Genomic DNA, 16,773 nt, shown 5'->3' with positions numbered 1-16,773 from the left:
ATATTAATATTATCTAAATGCTTCAAAATTAAATAGCTCACCAAATAGCTTTTCTATACATTACCTTCTAGCCTGCAATTACCACAGTTGGGATAAATAGTGAAGATATGTTCATGCGAGAAAAACACTTTTGCATGCCAGAAAGGAATCGCTTATCCAAGTCAGGCACTGTGCAGATGTGCCCCCTGGCTCAGGACTCGGTGCGGTGGGGGCAGTGGGAGGGAAATCCGCCCCTCCCCCCCCCCCAGGCTGGCTCCAGAGCTCCGCCCTGAGGGGGCGGGACCTGAGAGTGGGCGTGGTCATTGCCGGATTGTGGATTTAGGGCTGGGAAGGAAAGATAGCAGTGTCGGGGGTCTTCTGGCTTAGCTCACAGTTGAGGAAGTTGGAGGCAGCATGCCCAAAGCACTCAATGGGGCCAGAGGTTCATTTTCTGCTTCATTCTACTGAGCCCTGTGCCTTTCCAGTAATACTTCTTAATCTCAAATTGCACCTATTTCAAGGAAAAGGAAAAACAGCTAACGCTTATTAAGCCCCTTATCTACTATGATATTTATTCTATCGGAGTGAATGATATTCAAATCATATCAAGTTAAATGGTAGCAAATGGCCATTTTTGAAAAATATTGTTATCATGCTATCTGCTTTTCTTAAAAAGCCTCACCTAAAGCATTTTTCCTGTTAACAGGCCCTGGTCTGCCCCTCTACACTCTGCATAGTAGCAGTGACGATAAAGGTATTTTCTAGAGTTTCACCTTTCCTTTGCTTTTTAGAAAAATGTGTGTGAATAGGATCAATATGTACTTAGAACAGTGCGATTTTTTTTCAGCTTTAGAGTGTTTAAACAATGATTGGAACTCCAGGTTTATAATCTAAAGTATGTATAGTCCCATCAGTGAATTGCCACTTGTTCGTTATTGCTTTGCACAATCCGAATTCTTCACATTGTAATGAATTACTGCCGTCTGGAATATTTGTTTAGAACTGAGAGTCCTGGAAGACAATTCAGCTTTGGATAAAATGCTGCAGGAAGTCCAGATGCCCTCAAAAAAACTGGATTTCATTATTTTGAATGAAACAAGTAAGTTAAATTTCCTTAGGAACTGAACTGCTCCTGGAAACATTAATAAAAATATAACTAAACATGATAACTTGATCCGAAAATGCACATGTTATATTATATGTACATCTCATTTAAGGTTTTTTTTTTCTATGAAATATTCTGTCATGAGAACTGCTAGTTTTACATTTTTTTTTAAAATACAGTACCACTCTATGTAAAAGTTATTCTGTTAAAAGGAAAGCATTTGGAAAAAAAACACACTATTTCTACTTCAGTTTCATTCTGTTAGTAACTCTGTTCTATAAAGTATTAATTGAGTGTTTAACTTAATGATATCCTGATATATTTTATCTTTAACCCAAAAAGATAAAAAATATCTGAGGTGATTGTATAAAAAATTAGGGTTGGCTGTAAAATGTTTAAACTTCAATCTCGGGAGAGAAATATTGATTTTTTCCTAAACTTCTCCCTGTCACAGTTAACCTGGTCCCTGTGCTGGGAGCCTGAGCAGGGATGATTATACAGGAACCACTGAGAATGGGGCAGGAGTCTTTGAGGAAATTTTGTAGTTTGTTCATTTTTATTTTTTTGCTGTTTTTCCCATTAAGAGCTAATTACTCATGGGGGATAGGGGAATCCGCCAGGATTGGTTTAAGTTTTTTTTTTTTTTTAAATATAGGATAATAATAGAAAAGACTCGAAAAGATCCAGTAGAAAAGTTACGTAGATTTTAAATGGCAGGAAAAGCGCTGGGGAGTCGAGGGCAGGCCTACGCAAACTCAATGTGCATATGAATGGCCCGGCACCTTGTTAACGGGTCGGGTCGGGTTTGTTTGTGATCCGGCAAGGCAGGGTGAGCCCAAGGTTCCCAGTTGGTAATTCGCTCCTAGGTGATGCTGGTGCTGCTGGCCCTTGAATCAGGCACGATGGGCGAGGACTTAGAGTTCCGGAGAGCTCCCTGGGCTGCTGGTGCAGAAGGCACCGCATACCGAGATGTGACAAACAGTGGGGGACCCCGAAAGTTTTTGGCTCAGGGAAACCACAAGACTGGATGGGCAACGTGATAGGGAGGAGAGTGAGGCTGGATCTGCCAGAGCTGGACAGTCCCACTGGAAGGTGGTTGTACATTCAAACTCCAGGAAGGGGCGCGGGGTGGGGGTGGGGGGTTGAGGAGGAGGGGCCGAAGGAGGTGGGACTGGGGATTACAAAGAACCCCCCCTCACCCAAAGGAAAAACTGCATCTTCAGAAAGATGGAACTAAAACACTTGTAATCAACTAGTACAAATTCAAACACAGGAGAGATCAAATGGTGGGTTTGGTATATTTATTAGAAACGTCATGATCAACACATAGTTTGACATTCTACTGAAAAATAATAAATACTTAAATTTTTGTTCTCATAAGCACATTTAGTCAGAAGGCATATATCTAAAATACAAAATACAAATTGAAGAGAAATCCAGCTATACAAAGATTTTACTCTTAAATCTTTCTTTTTTCCTCAACTAAAATAATTTTAACAAGAAAGAAAGGAAGAAAGAAAAAGAAAGAAAGAAAGAAAGAAAAGAAAGAAAGAAAGAAAGAAGCAGAGCTCTCGAGATATGGATTTTTTTTTCCCCTACAGGTTAAATCTACTGAAGCTGGAAATAATCTGATTAAAATATAAAACATCTCTCAATCTCTCTGTCTTAAAGATTTATTCATCTAACTGATCATCTTGAATTTGGGAGTAAAGGAAACCAAGTCGTTATTTAGGGACAAATTTTATTGAACTGATGATAAATCCAGCACAGAGGGTTAAACAGATCCGCAGATCATCCAGAACGTACACAACAGTGTGCTCCATGTAAACGTGGTTTCATTCTGCGGAACACAGAGCTGAAAATGGGAACTCAGCTTTGCGGTCTGGGATGGCAGTAAGAATTACAAAAATGTTATTAAATCAGAATTTTAAAATGGATGTAGGGCCAACTAAAAATCCTAAACATCTTCAAGGAAATTCAAGAAGAGGAAAACATTTTGGAGGAAAACTTAGAACATAAGCCATAAACAAACTAGATGAGTAGATCCAATGCCAAAGAACAGAATCATAAAAACAAAACATTAGCAATTCTAAGATGCACTTTTATTTTACAAGGCACCAATATATTTAATAGATATAATAGAAACAACTTCATTGCTTTAATCTTAACTAGTATTCTAGCCTGCAAGAGAATGTTTTTATATCTTAAAAACATACTGAATCCAAGCAGTTCATTTTCTTTTTCTATTGTAATTTAACAAATTGTTGAATACTAGCTATGATTTATCACTGCAAAGAAACCTAGATCATGTGCTAATAATTACTCTTAATTTACTAATTAATCTTTATGTTTGTTTAGAATTCTGGTATCAGATGATCTTGCCTCCTCATTTTGATACATCCAAGAAATATCCTCTACTCATAGAAGTGTAAGTATTCAAGAGGAGGGAACACATTAGAAGTTAACCACTGGATATGTTTTACCTGCTGCAGCTTACAGAAAATTAGGGCTGAATGCATCTTTTGTCTCTTCCTGAATCATTGGGAAGCAATTTGACTATTTCCTTCTTCCATTTTGCAGTCACAAACCCAAACCTTTGTTTTCTATCACCTTTCGAATGGAGAAAGTAGACACCCTTTTGTCGTGATGACATATGGTCCTTTAGTTTTGGTTTGTTTCTCTGAACTACAGGGGAATTTCAAAGGAATTTTCAGGTCACCAGTTTTATCCTTACTTCATGGACATTTTAACATGCAAGAGATGGGTATTAATAGTCTTCACAACTTGCTTACCCCCAAACTTGCCCAGACATCTCCATTAGTGGCCTTTGATGCAGCAGGACACCAAGTTTCTCTTCTTTTAGTTCTTGAAATACCACTGTCTGGTATTTTTTCATTCCCCTCTTTGGTGAAGAGAAGATATGATATAGGAAATTATTCATTATAATCCAGACTTCTTCCCATCTCAGAGAAAGTTCTGAAATCACACATCTTCAAACAGTAAATGTAAACTCATGCAAATTCTAAATGTGGCATCTTTGTAAAATATTTTTGATAATGACTGGAAATACTTTTTACTTTAATCCTTCTAAAATTACCCTGAACTCACATGTAATACCACAATGCCACTCCTCCTGTACCAGCCTGTCTCATTTCCTTGATTAGAAACAAGATAAAAACAAGCCAACAAACGTGCCGGGTGCCTGTTGCCCGTCAGATAATTTACAAGCCGATAGGAGGAGTTCTATTGGGCCCATTATATAGAAAAGGAAACTGAGACTCAAGAACATCACTTTTCTATTGTAACCACCACCACCAGCAAAAGAGGGGTGTTAGTATCCAACACAGCCTTGCTGCACTCTATTTACAGTTCCATGTAAACAAAACATAAAAGCTCAAAGAAAGAGGAAAAGGTATTTTAAACTTCCAGATGTGCTATTTGATTTTCAGTAAGCCTAACTTTGACTGCAATGACATTAATTTGCTTTAGGCTTTAGGGCCAATACTGGAAACAGATATTTTAGAAAAGAGTGAGACTTTTATCCTCCTCAGCTCCCCAGTGAGGAATGGTTAGACCCCCCCCCCCCCCCAATTAGGAAAGTTTAAAAAAAACATGGTAAATTTACTGCCTGTTTTTTTTTTTTTTAGTTGTTTTCCTCTTCCCATCCTTAGATGTCTAAATCTCTGTTTTCTATTTTTAAAAATAATGTTGTTTAATCTTAGGGGGTAGGGTAACTTGATACATAACTAATATTAAGGGAAGGCTCTTCCTCCACTGAATCTAAAATCATTGAAAGGACCAAGGCATTTCACATGTTGTTAAAAAATGTTTCCTCACGCAAGAAATGCATGAATGCATTCTTCTTTTTAAAGTTAGAATGTAACAATATTTAGCTTACAATGAAAGTAATACAATGTTTGTGTAAAACCAAAGTTCTTTTGACTTCTCTCCCTGGGAAAAGCAAAGGCATGCAAGTGGAAGGGACAGTGAGCAGACCAGTAGGAGAGATGGGCTGGGAGGGAGAGGTCCTGGACAAGGTCTGGGACCAGGAGTCCCATAGATCGTGCAAAGATGACATCTTTAAATGAGATGCAAGGAGCTATGGGAACTTCTCTTGATTAACACATGGAAATGAGAGGGCTTGATGGAGATTGTGCGTCCAGCTGTGTGGGAGTGGGTTCTAGCCTATAAGGATTGCAGATAGCAGGGAGTTAAACTCACTAATAAATAGAAAGCGGAATAACAACATCTATGTTTTTCAATACCGTCTATTTCTTTCTCCTTTGACGTTTTAAGGAATAGTGGTCACTCATACCTTGGCTCATTCCACGATGACTTGTGGAGCCTTAGTGTGCAACCTGTCCTGGGACTTGGGGGGGTGGGGCGTGGAATGCAGTGCATATCACACAGTAGTCAAACCGACCTTCAGGACGTCCCAGTCTAGGAAATACACATGTAGTGAAGGAGTGCTTGCAAGCCAGGAGGTAAGGATATATTCAAAGCTGCATTTATTGTCATCCTCATTAATTTTTCATAACACAACATCCCTATCCCAACCATTAAGTATTTATTTCTTCGATTTCCAAGAAATATGCCACTTAGAAAATGTTGGCCTATGAAGTCTGTGTTTGATACCAATCTTCAAAGATAAAACTGATGAGCATCTTTGAAGGAAACGCACAGCCATTATAGTCATGTTGCCAAGTTTTAGAGGAACCATTGTGGACACCCTGGTGACTGGCACGATTTCAGGCTCATGGTTGGGGAAGACGCATACTTCTTGTCCACAGGGAGCAGAAATACAGGCGCTCCTCATCTGATTCAGAAAAACCACAAAGGCTAACAATTTGGGATTTTTCACAGATATGCAGGCCCGTGTAGTCAAAAAGCAGACGCTATCTTCAGACTCAACTGGGCTACTTACCTTGCAAGCACAGAAAACATTATCATAGCTAGCTTTGATGGCAGAGGAAGTGGTTACCAAGGAGATAAGATCATGCACGCAGTCAACAGAAGACTGGGAACATTTGAAGTTGAAGACCAAATTGAAGCAGCCAGGTGAGTGACTAGGAGATGAATTACGAAGGTCAACTGACTTTTCCCTCTCAATTTATATTTTAAAGTTGTAAAGTGGAAAGAATGTAAAGTGTCCTAGGACGAATCTTTTATCTTTGGGGTACATTTTTAGTGAAATATCACACTTAGATAAAAATGTATGTCCTTATAGACTTATCTAAAGGTGAAAAAAAGACATATTTCTTAAATTCCTCTCTGTCTGTGACTCTAGAAAGGGACTTGGTATATGTGCTACAGTCTTTCAGGAACAGACACTGGAATTCATCAAATGGACAAACTGAGGGATAAGTGCACCCCCGAGTAAACATCTCGCTAAACAAGCAGACTATCCCTGAAGTCAAAGTTAAGTGAAGGTGTTCAGTGTTCTTTACGGCACAGGAGGCTACGTTACATGTGGTGGCTTTCAAGTGCTAGGAGTGGCTCCCACAAGCTGGCTGAGGGTTACTCTGCCATTTGGAGAAAATTGTGGAGCACAGCCGTCTTCACTCACAATTATAAGGTCTTCATTATGTGTGAATCACATCTCATTCTTGTGCTTTCCAGTCATGATCCCACAGATAGATGGGGTCTGGCTTAAGAGAGATGTTATTGATGAATAGTGGTTACCACGTAACGCACGAGTAAATGGGCAGTGTTTTACCCGCATTGTCATGGGAACCGCGCAACACCCCTGTGAGGTGCTTCAGGGAAAAAAGGCAGGCTGTTACGTGAGGTAATTTGCCAGGGGAAGTCAGAATTCGAATCGAGGTCTCCAACTCAATTGGAGTCTCGAATGCATTCTCCAATTCAGCTACATTCAACTGGTAAATGGGAAATGCAGTCTTGGAGTTTCTATAACCAACTGCCTGGGTGTCTAGGGAAGTGTGACAAGTGGTTGATTTAAAATAATGTTATGAAATCATAAACTAGGAAATGCAGAAAAATTGTGAATGATGAAATAGACGGAGGAAATCCCTTTAAAAACAAGAAACAACCAAAGAGAAGAGATGAGGACAATTTATTAAGTATCCCTAAGTCTCTTACATCAAAGTTAATGACTAGCTATTTTCCTTTAAAGTAAAATAGAGAGAAAGAGAGGTTTAGATCAGAGAGTGAGAATATACTGGTTCAGGAGGGAGGCTGTGATATTTTCAAACTAAGATTTTATTTATCCAGACATCCTCTGTGAGAGAGGGCAGAGTGTCCAGGGCTTCTCAAATCCAAAATTAGAGAATTGGGTAAGCACAACATACATCTCCAGTTTAAAAAGTTAACGAGATGTAGTGTGTTTATACAATAGAATAGTAATTCAGCAATTAAAGGAACTACATACAGCCGCATAGATGAATCTCGCAGGCTGTTGAATGAGAGAAGCCAGGAGCAAACGTGTGTATCTTGCATGGCCCGTTTTATATAAAATTCAAAACCAGGCACAAATTGGAATCTTATAAATGGAAAACATTTCATTTTTTCCTTTTGCAAAGGGGAAATGACCCAGAGGCTTCCGGGGGGTAGTAATGCACTATATCTCCGTTCAAGGATATGCTCATTCTGTAAAGTTTATCAACTTGTACATCATGCTTTGGTGTGCATTTCTATACATATATGTCTTCTAAGTTTCAAAAGTTTACAGGGAGAAGATAATGATTTGAAAACTACTTACTTTTAAGTTTTTCTAACATCGCTTAACTCGGGGCCACCTAAGGCATATATCTCATAATCGAAAACACACAAATTTCCGAAGTCATACATAGGTCAATGCAAGGGTCCCCACCCGCCATCAACACTACAAAGTTAAAGAGCCCCATTTGCTAGGTTCCTTCTTAAAGCCAACAAATTACCTTTTGATGTTAGGCTAAGATTAAAAAGTGGGTGTAAAACATTTTTTCTCATTTCTTTAACTGGATACGAATCCTGAACACAATTTAGTGGCAAAAAGACTTCTTAATCCATCAAGGAAAAATTGCTTCCTATTTCATGTGCTGAGCTAACTAATCAACACCCAGCAGAAGAAGGGATTTATTTAGAGAATGGTGTTTAACTTCTCAGGTAGGGGGCCCAGAGACCTTCCGAAGCCCTACCCAGATGTTCTCCATGCCCCTCTACTTCTCCATTGCGGGGGCGGCCTCTCTTCAACTGAAAAACATCTGGAGAGATTTAAATTCAATTATGTAAAGAAAAGTGCATCTGGGCTGCAAATTTTTATATAAAGCTGTGAAAAAAACTGCCAGGATTTGTTTTCTGTGAATTATACACACACACACACACACAGACAAAATTTTTATGGACTCCAACAAAAGTAAATCTTGTTCATCTGGCTCTTAAGTTAAAAAAAAAATGATTGACATCCATCTCAGGTGTTTATTTGATTGCTGGCTGTAATTAATCTTAGATTCCAACAGGAGGAAATAGAGAGCAAATGGCAGGATTTCACATTTGTGTACTTATGTACTTATACTAGTTTTCCATACACAATGCAATACAAATTCACGGACTTCTTCCATGTATTTTAGACAATTTTCAAAAATGGGATTTGTGGACGACAAGCGAATTGCAATTTGGGGCTGGGTGAGTAGTTGTTTGGCTAATGAATCTGTGTCCATATAGTTAGTGAATATAATTTGGAGCACGACAGTTTTATCTTTGGCATGTAACTATTTGGAGATGAAAGTCACCTATTTTTAATCTGAGAGGACCCCAGTAAAATGCCTTAGATCTCTAGGTGGTGAATCCCTATGATTAAGGAGGGAGGTGAGGGGGTTAAGGAAGGGAGAGAAGGAGGGAGAGAGGTGGGAAAGGAGAGAGGGAAGGAGGGTGATTTTTCTCATGAGTCAAAGTCAGTAAAGATCTAGTGTTTATCGATCTTTTTTTCTTCAAGTACCACCCAGCAAAGTTTGATGCTTTTCCCACTTAGACCTATCAAGCAAAGGGACCAGGGCTCTGAAAGTGTAGTCTTTAGATATTGTCCAATTAAGGCCAATTTAAGCCCTTCTCTACCATGCTTTCTATCTCTAAAGAGGCACAGTATATAAAGATGTGAGAAATATGGAAACTGCGACTCGCTTACCATATGTCCTGAATTCCTTTACCTCCATAAAAATAACCATTTCCATTCCTTAGTCATATGGAGGGTATGTAACCTCAATGGTGCTGGGATCCGGCAGTGGCGTGTTCAAGTGTGGAATAGCCGTGGCGCCCGTCTCACGGTGGGAGTACTATGGTATGTAATTACTGTCAGGTACAAAAAGATACAGAGTGTTCACCTTAAAACTTCAATGACAAAACCATTCCTTTTTGAGTTTCTGTGTTTCTACAGGAAATAAGCTGATTCATTGTAGATGCACTTTACAGATACCTATAATCGAACAGTCCCACTTATTCTGCTGTTGTGAAAGGCTCGGGGGTACTATTTGTTATGTATGTGTTTAGTTATCAATAAATTCTGTTTCCTAAATTTCAAAACATCCCTAATGCTACATTCTGCACATAAACCCTTCCTTATCTTTATTTTAGCTTGAGTTTTTGGGCTTCACATATTAGCAGAATAAAAGAAGCATGTATTTCTTTTCCTTCCAGTAAAGGTCAAATATAAGTAGGGCTTTGGTAGGGATGGGAGGAATTCCTGGGTTGTTTGTTTTTTTCCCCCACTGTCTCTAAGTTAGTGAAAGCCACTCTAGGATCTCTTCTTCATCATTGAGAAATAATTCTATAAGGCATCATACATATGGAAGACTAGAATTCCCTAGGTGGAGAGAGTGAGCATTGGAATACTAGGTAGGGGGAAAGAGTCGGAGGTGGTGAGAAGATGAATTATTTTCCTGCACTTTTTCAGACCCCATATCAAATCCTTTATGTGATATACTCATTGAAACAAATATGCTTATTACATATTTTTTGCCCTAATATATGGTGGTAGTACCAATCTTGTAGGAAACCCTTTTTCAAAGGCTAAGTCGAGAGAAGCCAATGTAAAAAAATAATAAATAAATACATACATACATACTGCTATCTTTCTGTTTAAAAAAATTGAAAGCATACTGCTGACTTAGTTTACACACAATGGATTTGTTTGCATATAATACTTCTCTGCTTCATACTAATTGTTCTTTTGGATAGCTTGTTTTTGGAGACCTCTGGTGGTCAATAAAATAATAGAAGCAATCTTTGTGAGTTTAGAAGTAAAGAGAACTTCATTAAATATATTTGGACCAACTCAACTTTCTAGACATAGGCACTTTCTAGAATTCTTACATATGTATTAATTTGAACAATTTTACTCAAAGATCAGATAGAAGGAATACATAAATGGTATTTCAAAGGTGCATTTATAGAAGTTTACAACACCTGTATTATGCATTTTAAAAATACTATTATTAAAATTTCAGGGGTGCCTGGGTGGCTCAGCCATTAAGCATTTTGGTTTAGGGTTGTGAGATCTAGCCCTGCATTGGGCATGGAGCCTGCTTGAGATTCTCTTTCTCCTTCTCCCTCAGCCGGCCCCTCCTCCCCTCCCCTTGATCGTGCACACACACTCTCTCTCTCTAAAAAAGGAAAAAACAAATTTCAGATCTTCTCACACATGTAAACCTGATTAACATAAGAAGAAAGGGGTATTACATTCTAGAACAAGAAGAATTGAAGTCTGCTGCTGTTTCAGGAAAAATTCATTTTGCCCTTAAAGGTTATTTTCAAACCTCCTCTCACATGTACAACCTAAATTATTCATATTTAAATGTTAAAAGATCTGAACATTTTATGAAGATCTTGTATTTTTAAAAATGTCCTTCAAAATATTATATTATCTATATTAATGTCCTCTAGATACATAAAATTACATGTAGTCTGCATTCCTTTTTTTCAAAAGGATACAATATTGCCATTACTCATTTTGAAAGATAGTATTTTGACTTCCATAGAACAGGCATAAAGAATACATGTGACAAAGCTAACACTCATCATCAATGTAGTTGTTAATGATGCCAGACATTCAAAAAGGGTCAGAATGTTTGTTTAAGGTTGTTGTTTAGGTGATATATTCATTTAAAGAATTAATGAGATCAGTGTGGAACTACCTGTACAATTGCCGTGAAATTCAAGCCATTAACCTAACTAGCACAATGACAGGGTGTTACTCTATACTTCCCATTTACTATAATCTGGTCACTGGAGGGGGCATCTTTCAAAGCAATTACTTCAGATTTTTAAAGTTATTTTGGAATTTAGCCACAGTAAATTGTAAGTTTTCTCACATATATTTTAGGATATATCTATAAAATTTTTCAAAATAGGGCAAAAATATGTTTAATTATCCAAAATAACCAAACCAATTATGTATCCTATTTTCAGCCATATTTATAGATAAAAGTGCTTACATCATTTTAGCAGATATTAATGTGATCGATTTCACAATACACAACTGTCATAATGCCAAAATTGAGGGCTTGCCACAAAATGAGCAAAAACAAATGTTTAACTTGCATTGTGATGGAGTAATGGAGCTCATACAGGGATATACAGCAAATAAATGATAACTTAATTCTTTGTTTTCATTATAGTGAATTGTAAATTGCCAAAAAATATGATTTAAGTAAGCAGCTAGTAATTGAACATTATAAGCGATTTCCAAAAGAAAATTAGGGCATAAGCTTGTGTCAGGACCAAAAATTCAAGACAGTTGAGACATTAAGTGACTTCCTAATTAAGATTCTTTGAAAGGATCAGATGATGATGTTAAGAGCCCTTACTTTTCAGCACTTAACATTCAATTTTTCTGCAGATGGATTTTTTTAAAAAAAGATTTATTTATTTATTTGAGAGAGAGCGTGTGAGTGAGAGCACACGAGCAAGGGGAGGGGGAGGGGCTAAGGGGGAAGGGGGAGGGGCTAAGGGGGAGGGAGAAGCAGTCTCCCTGCTGAGCGCAGTGTGGGGCTTGATCCCAGGGCCCCAGGATCATGACCTGAGCCAAAGGTAGATGCTTAACCAACTGAGCCACCCAGATGCCCTCTGTAGATGGATTTTTGACTGGGTTTAGATCACCTAGTTTGATCACCTCCTACCCTCGTTGGTTCCAGCTGAGGATGGAAAGGCACGAGTCTGAGCGGCTGTCTGGCTGCATTAACAAGCCAAATAAAAATGATTTTGAGGAGACACTCCTGAGGGGGACGCTACAGGATATGAAAGCACGTAAAGTAACCCAGTGAAAAAGAAGAAAAGTTTATCATATGAATTAACTACTTTTAAATGTTTTTCCTTACAGACTCAGTGTATACAGAACGTTACATGGGTCTCCCAACTCCAGAAGACAACCTTGACTATTACAAGGTAAGAGACGAGAAACTAGATCCATTTTATAACCTATTTATAAGTTGTTTAAGAACATTTTTAAGTGTATCTATTCTAGAAAATATATATTTTTTATTTCCAACAAAATTCTTGTTAAAAAGAAATAACACAGGTGGTTTAGAGATACTCCACTAGCTTCCCCTACTATATTCTGCATTAATTACAGTCTTTATCGTATGCTATATAGGTCACAATATGCATTCATTTGGAAATACAAAGCAACACCATATAATTACTTTAATTATAAAAATTTCATTTAGAAAACATGTCAAATTCTACATATTCCTTTAAAACCCAGAAGACTCCCTAAACCTTTAGCTATATATTAAAATGTCTACGGTATTATAATTAAGATGTATGTACAAACCTATAATTTTCCTATTCATGGCCAACTATATACAGTTTGCTCAAACAATATTGGAGTAAAGCAGGTGAAGAGTACAATTGGGCAGTGCCCTGAAGAGCCCTGGAAGCCACAGTTCCTGCATAGCCTCCAGCAGGGTTGGCTGACAAGGGCACAAGAGGCGGGCTGCTCCGCAGACGGGCTACAGCATTAGAAAGATGGCCTGGAAGCCGCCATCGTTGGCAGCCATGTGTGCTAGAGTGGATGCCACGGCCGAGCCAGAGCACCCTCTCTGGTGTCGCACTGATGTAGCCGGGAGTGCTAGCCTAACTCCGAGAGACCTCTGTAGCTCTTTGGCACTTCCAGAACTTTCCTGAGTCCATCTGTCGTGTGTGTTGAAAACCCCAAAACTTGCAGTTGACAAGGTCAATCATCTCATGGTCAAATTCTCCAAAGGTAATTCAAAATGCTCTGCAGGATAAGGAATTAAAAAGCATGAAAAACAAAAACAAGAATAAATTCACACAATTTCTCATCTGGGCCGCAACTCTCAGTACATGGGTTTCATATGAATGCATCGCTCCAAGCAGTACGTGTACATTTTTATTAGATGCCACCGTTCCTATAGATTCTGAAGCCATGTGATCAAATCACAGTAAAACTCATATAAAATTTCTAGTTTTGTGACGTAAGTATACACAGTTTCGTTTTAGCTCTTTCAACTTTATTTAGGAAGGCTTAGGGTGGAGGGGGTGCAGGGAGGAGCATGTGGCTAAATCTACCTGCGTGTGTGTTTTCCAGTCAAGAGAGAGAAGCGACAGCCAGTAAAGGGAGATGCACCGATCATCTTCCACTACCAAGCAGTCCCGTAATCAGGTTGTCCCCATTTCTGCCAGTTGTCCCCCATAATACCTTGGACTCAATTCTTCCCAAACTTTGTCCTCCACATCCAATAAGCTGTCTGAAACATCCTTTCCCTTCTTCATCAGTCACCACATTGCTGCTGTCACGTGACTATCTGCTTTTTTTCTAATAATAACACAATTGGTGTCCCCTTAGCTTATCTTTGTCTGCTTCCGTCTTTACCACAATGGGACATGAGATTAATCCCCACAGCCCCACATACAACACTTTCACGGATCTTTCGTGTGACTCAACGGAGTCCAACCTTCATTCTTTAACCAGGTGTTCAACATCCTTCTTACGATGGCCCAGTTCGCTTGTAATAGTCACTGCTCTCTGAATGTTTCTGGACCTTTCGCTTTTAAGCCCTTGCCTTCTGTTCCTTCTGTCTGCAATGTCATTTCCTCTGTATCTCCATTTAGTACTGCTCTTCTGGCGGACTAGCATCCCTCTTGACTGTCATGACATTTTCTTGTCTATCTCTTAATCTTCAGTTTCTCTATCTTGAACTCGTGGTTATTTTGTACCCCCATTTCCCTTCTGCAGTATTATTAACTATTCACATCTTTACTCAACACTGTGTTCTTTAGGTGACCCAGGATGACGTATAAACGTTAAAACCTTTCCTGATTTAAGAATTTTTGAAGGGAAACATTGTTATAAAAATTGCCTGTCTCCATCACTTCTCTCATTTTACTTCTGGAATTTTCTTGTCCCTAACCTGACCAGGATGCTGACCTTTGAAAGCCATCCCTCCTGCGGTATGCCATATTTGCTGAGTTGCTTGAAGGGCTTTCTCATATATCCCAAGTACTAAAACTCCCAAAACAGAGCTGTACTTACTGTCCGGGACCCCACCCCGACTCTAGAACCTGGTGGATGTCAAGTCAAAAGTTCATTTTTAAAATCCCATTCTGAAAAGTCGTTGAACCTAGAGGCACAGGGTCAAGCCCAAACCCCGACATCTAGGGAAGTCCACTGCAGCTGCCCTCCTTCCCTCCATGAACCTCAGCCGACAGCCGACAGGGTCTTTCCTCTTCACCCGGCCCTCCTCCCTTCAGGATAATTCGTTCTAATCTACCCTTTCATCCTGCATCTTTTTCCAGATTTTCCCAGAGGCCTGTCATTCCCGCATCGATCCCCCTCTTCCCCATCTCTACCCGCCCTGAGGTGGCCATGTTCGTCTCTCCCCTTAGGTGTTCGCCACATGAGGTAGTCATGTAAATAGAAGTCACTTCCCACTGCCAATGGCAACACACGCACACTGGGTGCACCAAGTCACTCTTTCACTTCACTGCACAGATGGCTCCCGAGGACTGTTTAATCCTTCCACGCCAGGAGTCGAGTTTTCTTGGCACAAAATTCAGTGCTGGCAATGGACACATTAAAACTGCCAGTACCAGGGAGCGAAAGGTTCCCAATGTGTTACTCGGAGGAATGATTTGGGCGGGTGAGAGTTAAGGTGTGTAGGGAAAGGGAGGCGATCTTCACTGAATTGTTTCCACCCTGGTAAGTTGCTTCCTCAGAGTGTGGAGAGCTGAATCTAAGTGCCTATATTTGGTGCACAGCAGGCTTTAGAATAAAGCTGCCCTCCTTTGTTTTTTAAATAAGCCTGTGCTTTTGTCTCTGGCAAGAATACATTCAAAGATTCTATTTTCCTCCGAGGCCCCAGCTGCCCCTCTGGACCCCATCTTTTACTTTTCTTTCCCAGGTTGTTTTTATTTCTCTCTCTCCTTCTCTCCCTCCCCCCCTCCTCCCACCCTTTTGGAAAAGACAAAGAAGATAATTCCTTAGAGGCTTTCAGTACCCTGTGCCTGTCTGTGGGTCAGAAGGAAATATTTTGAAAATGATTCTCATTTCGTCTGGCTCACTGACTCTCTGCAGGACATCCGGGACAGGAAGGACCAAAGCGTGGAATAAGCAAGGCCCTGATCTTTGTCTATATTTGCAGCTAATGAATCATCAATAGAGTAGCCAGGATTATAGCCTTTATAAGGGAAGACAATCTTTAATTTAAAAAAATAAATGAGAAAAAGGGATCATTATTAGGTCATTGATGACCCAGATTTGGAAGAATTTAGAGAAACTCACACCACCGAGAAAAGCACCTTTCATGAAAATAAAGGTCCTATTTATGATTTAGGAAAGGAAATCCCAGAAACCATTTGTATATACAAATGGAACAGGTAGGGATGCCATGTACAGTTGTTCAGCTTGCGCACTGCTGAAAATGGTCAATGCTTCATTCACTAAGACATGAACCTCTGGGGTTGCATCCAACCAGAAGGAATGCCTTTTCCTATTCTTACAAAGCTGCCGTATAGATTAGCAGACCCTGGACTAAGGCTCAGACCCAATGCAGTGACATGAGCAGTGATCCCATGAGACTCTTTGTAGGTAATCACCCACCTACTGCCAAGTGGTAAGGCAGGAGCACTTTTAAAGGCAGTGTAGCTCTGTGGAAACATCTTTTCTGCAGTGAGTCTCAGTCCACAGCAGACCAAAATGGTGGCAGATTTGAGCAAAGGAATCTGATAGGCAATGAGAAAGCCCTCACCCCCAACAGCAAAAAGCCAATAGCAACTACCGCCACACCTTGAGGAGTGTGTTGCTCACGAACATTGACAAGTGGTCTTTCATAGGGTCAATCGTAGGTCTTTTAGTCAAACCTTTTTAAAAAATTAACATACGGTCAACTTTCACTCACCCATCCAAGGCCCTTGGTATTTTCATTGTTCAGAAGTTTATTACCTTGTTGGCGAGGAAAGATGTGCACACAAAATTATCAGAGAGAAATAAAGGAGAGTAGCTAGTAAAGCATGAACTCAAATATGACAGAGTGCCCCCTATGTATGGAAAAAAGAAGTGGTTCCCTAATTGTGACGGGCCCCAGGAATTTTGTACCTTGGGAGCATGCTGGGCAGGGAAAGGAAGTGGCCAAGAAGTTAGGGTTTCACCTTCCCCCCCAGCTCCTCTCAACTGGTTGTGGGGGGATCCAGTTTCATTTATTTCATCCATTTTTTCATTTATTCATTAAGTGCTTGCT

General features: G+C 39.6%; 1 protein-coding gene across 4 annotated transcripts in view; it reads left to right on the top strand.

Moving 5' to 3' along the window:
* Positions 1-16,773, top strand: part of DPP4 (dipeptidyl peptidase 4) — a 78,989-nt gene that overhangs the window by 54,440 nt on the left and 7,776 nt on the right. For all 4 annotated transcript variants that reach the window (XM_034654643.1, XM_011231867.3, XM_034654645.1 and 1 more), the window contains 7 exons: positions 686-733; positions 980-1,078; positions 3,443-3,512; positions 5,948-6,142; positions 8,653-8,707; positions 9,260-9,359; positions 12,396-12,460. In XM_034654643.1, the coding sequence (XP_034510534.1) occupies positions 686-733; positions 980-1,078; positions 3,443-3,512; positions 5,948-6,142; positions 8,653-8,707; positions 9,260-9,359; positions 12,396-12,460 (632 nt within the window). The remainder of the gene's footprint in view (positions 1-685; positions 734-979; positions 1,079-3,442; positions 3,513-5,947; positions 6,143-8,652; positions 8,708-9,259; positions 9,360-12,395; positions 12,461-16,773) is intronic.

The sequence above is a fragment of the Ailuropoda melanoleuca genome, chromosome 2 (genome assembly GCF_002007445.2).
Source record: "Ailuropoda melanoleuca isolate Jingjing chromosome 2, ASM200744v2, whole genome shotgun sequence".
Classification (NCBI taxonomy): Eukaryota; Metazoa; Chordata; class Mammalia; order Carnivora; family Ursidae; genus Ailuropoda; species Ailuropoda melanoleuca.
This window is presented reverse-complemented; position numbering and strand designations above follow the sequence as displayed.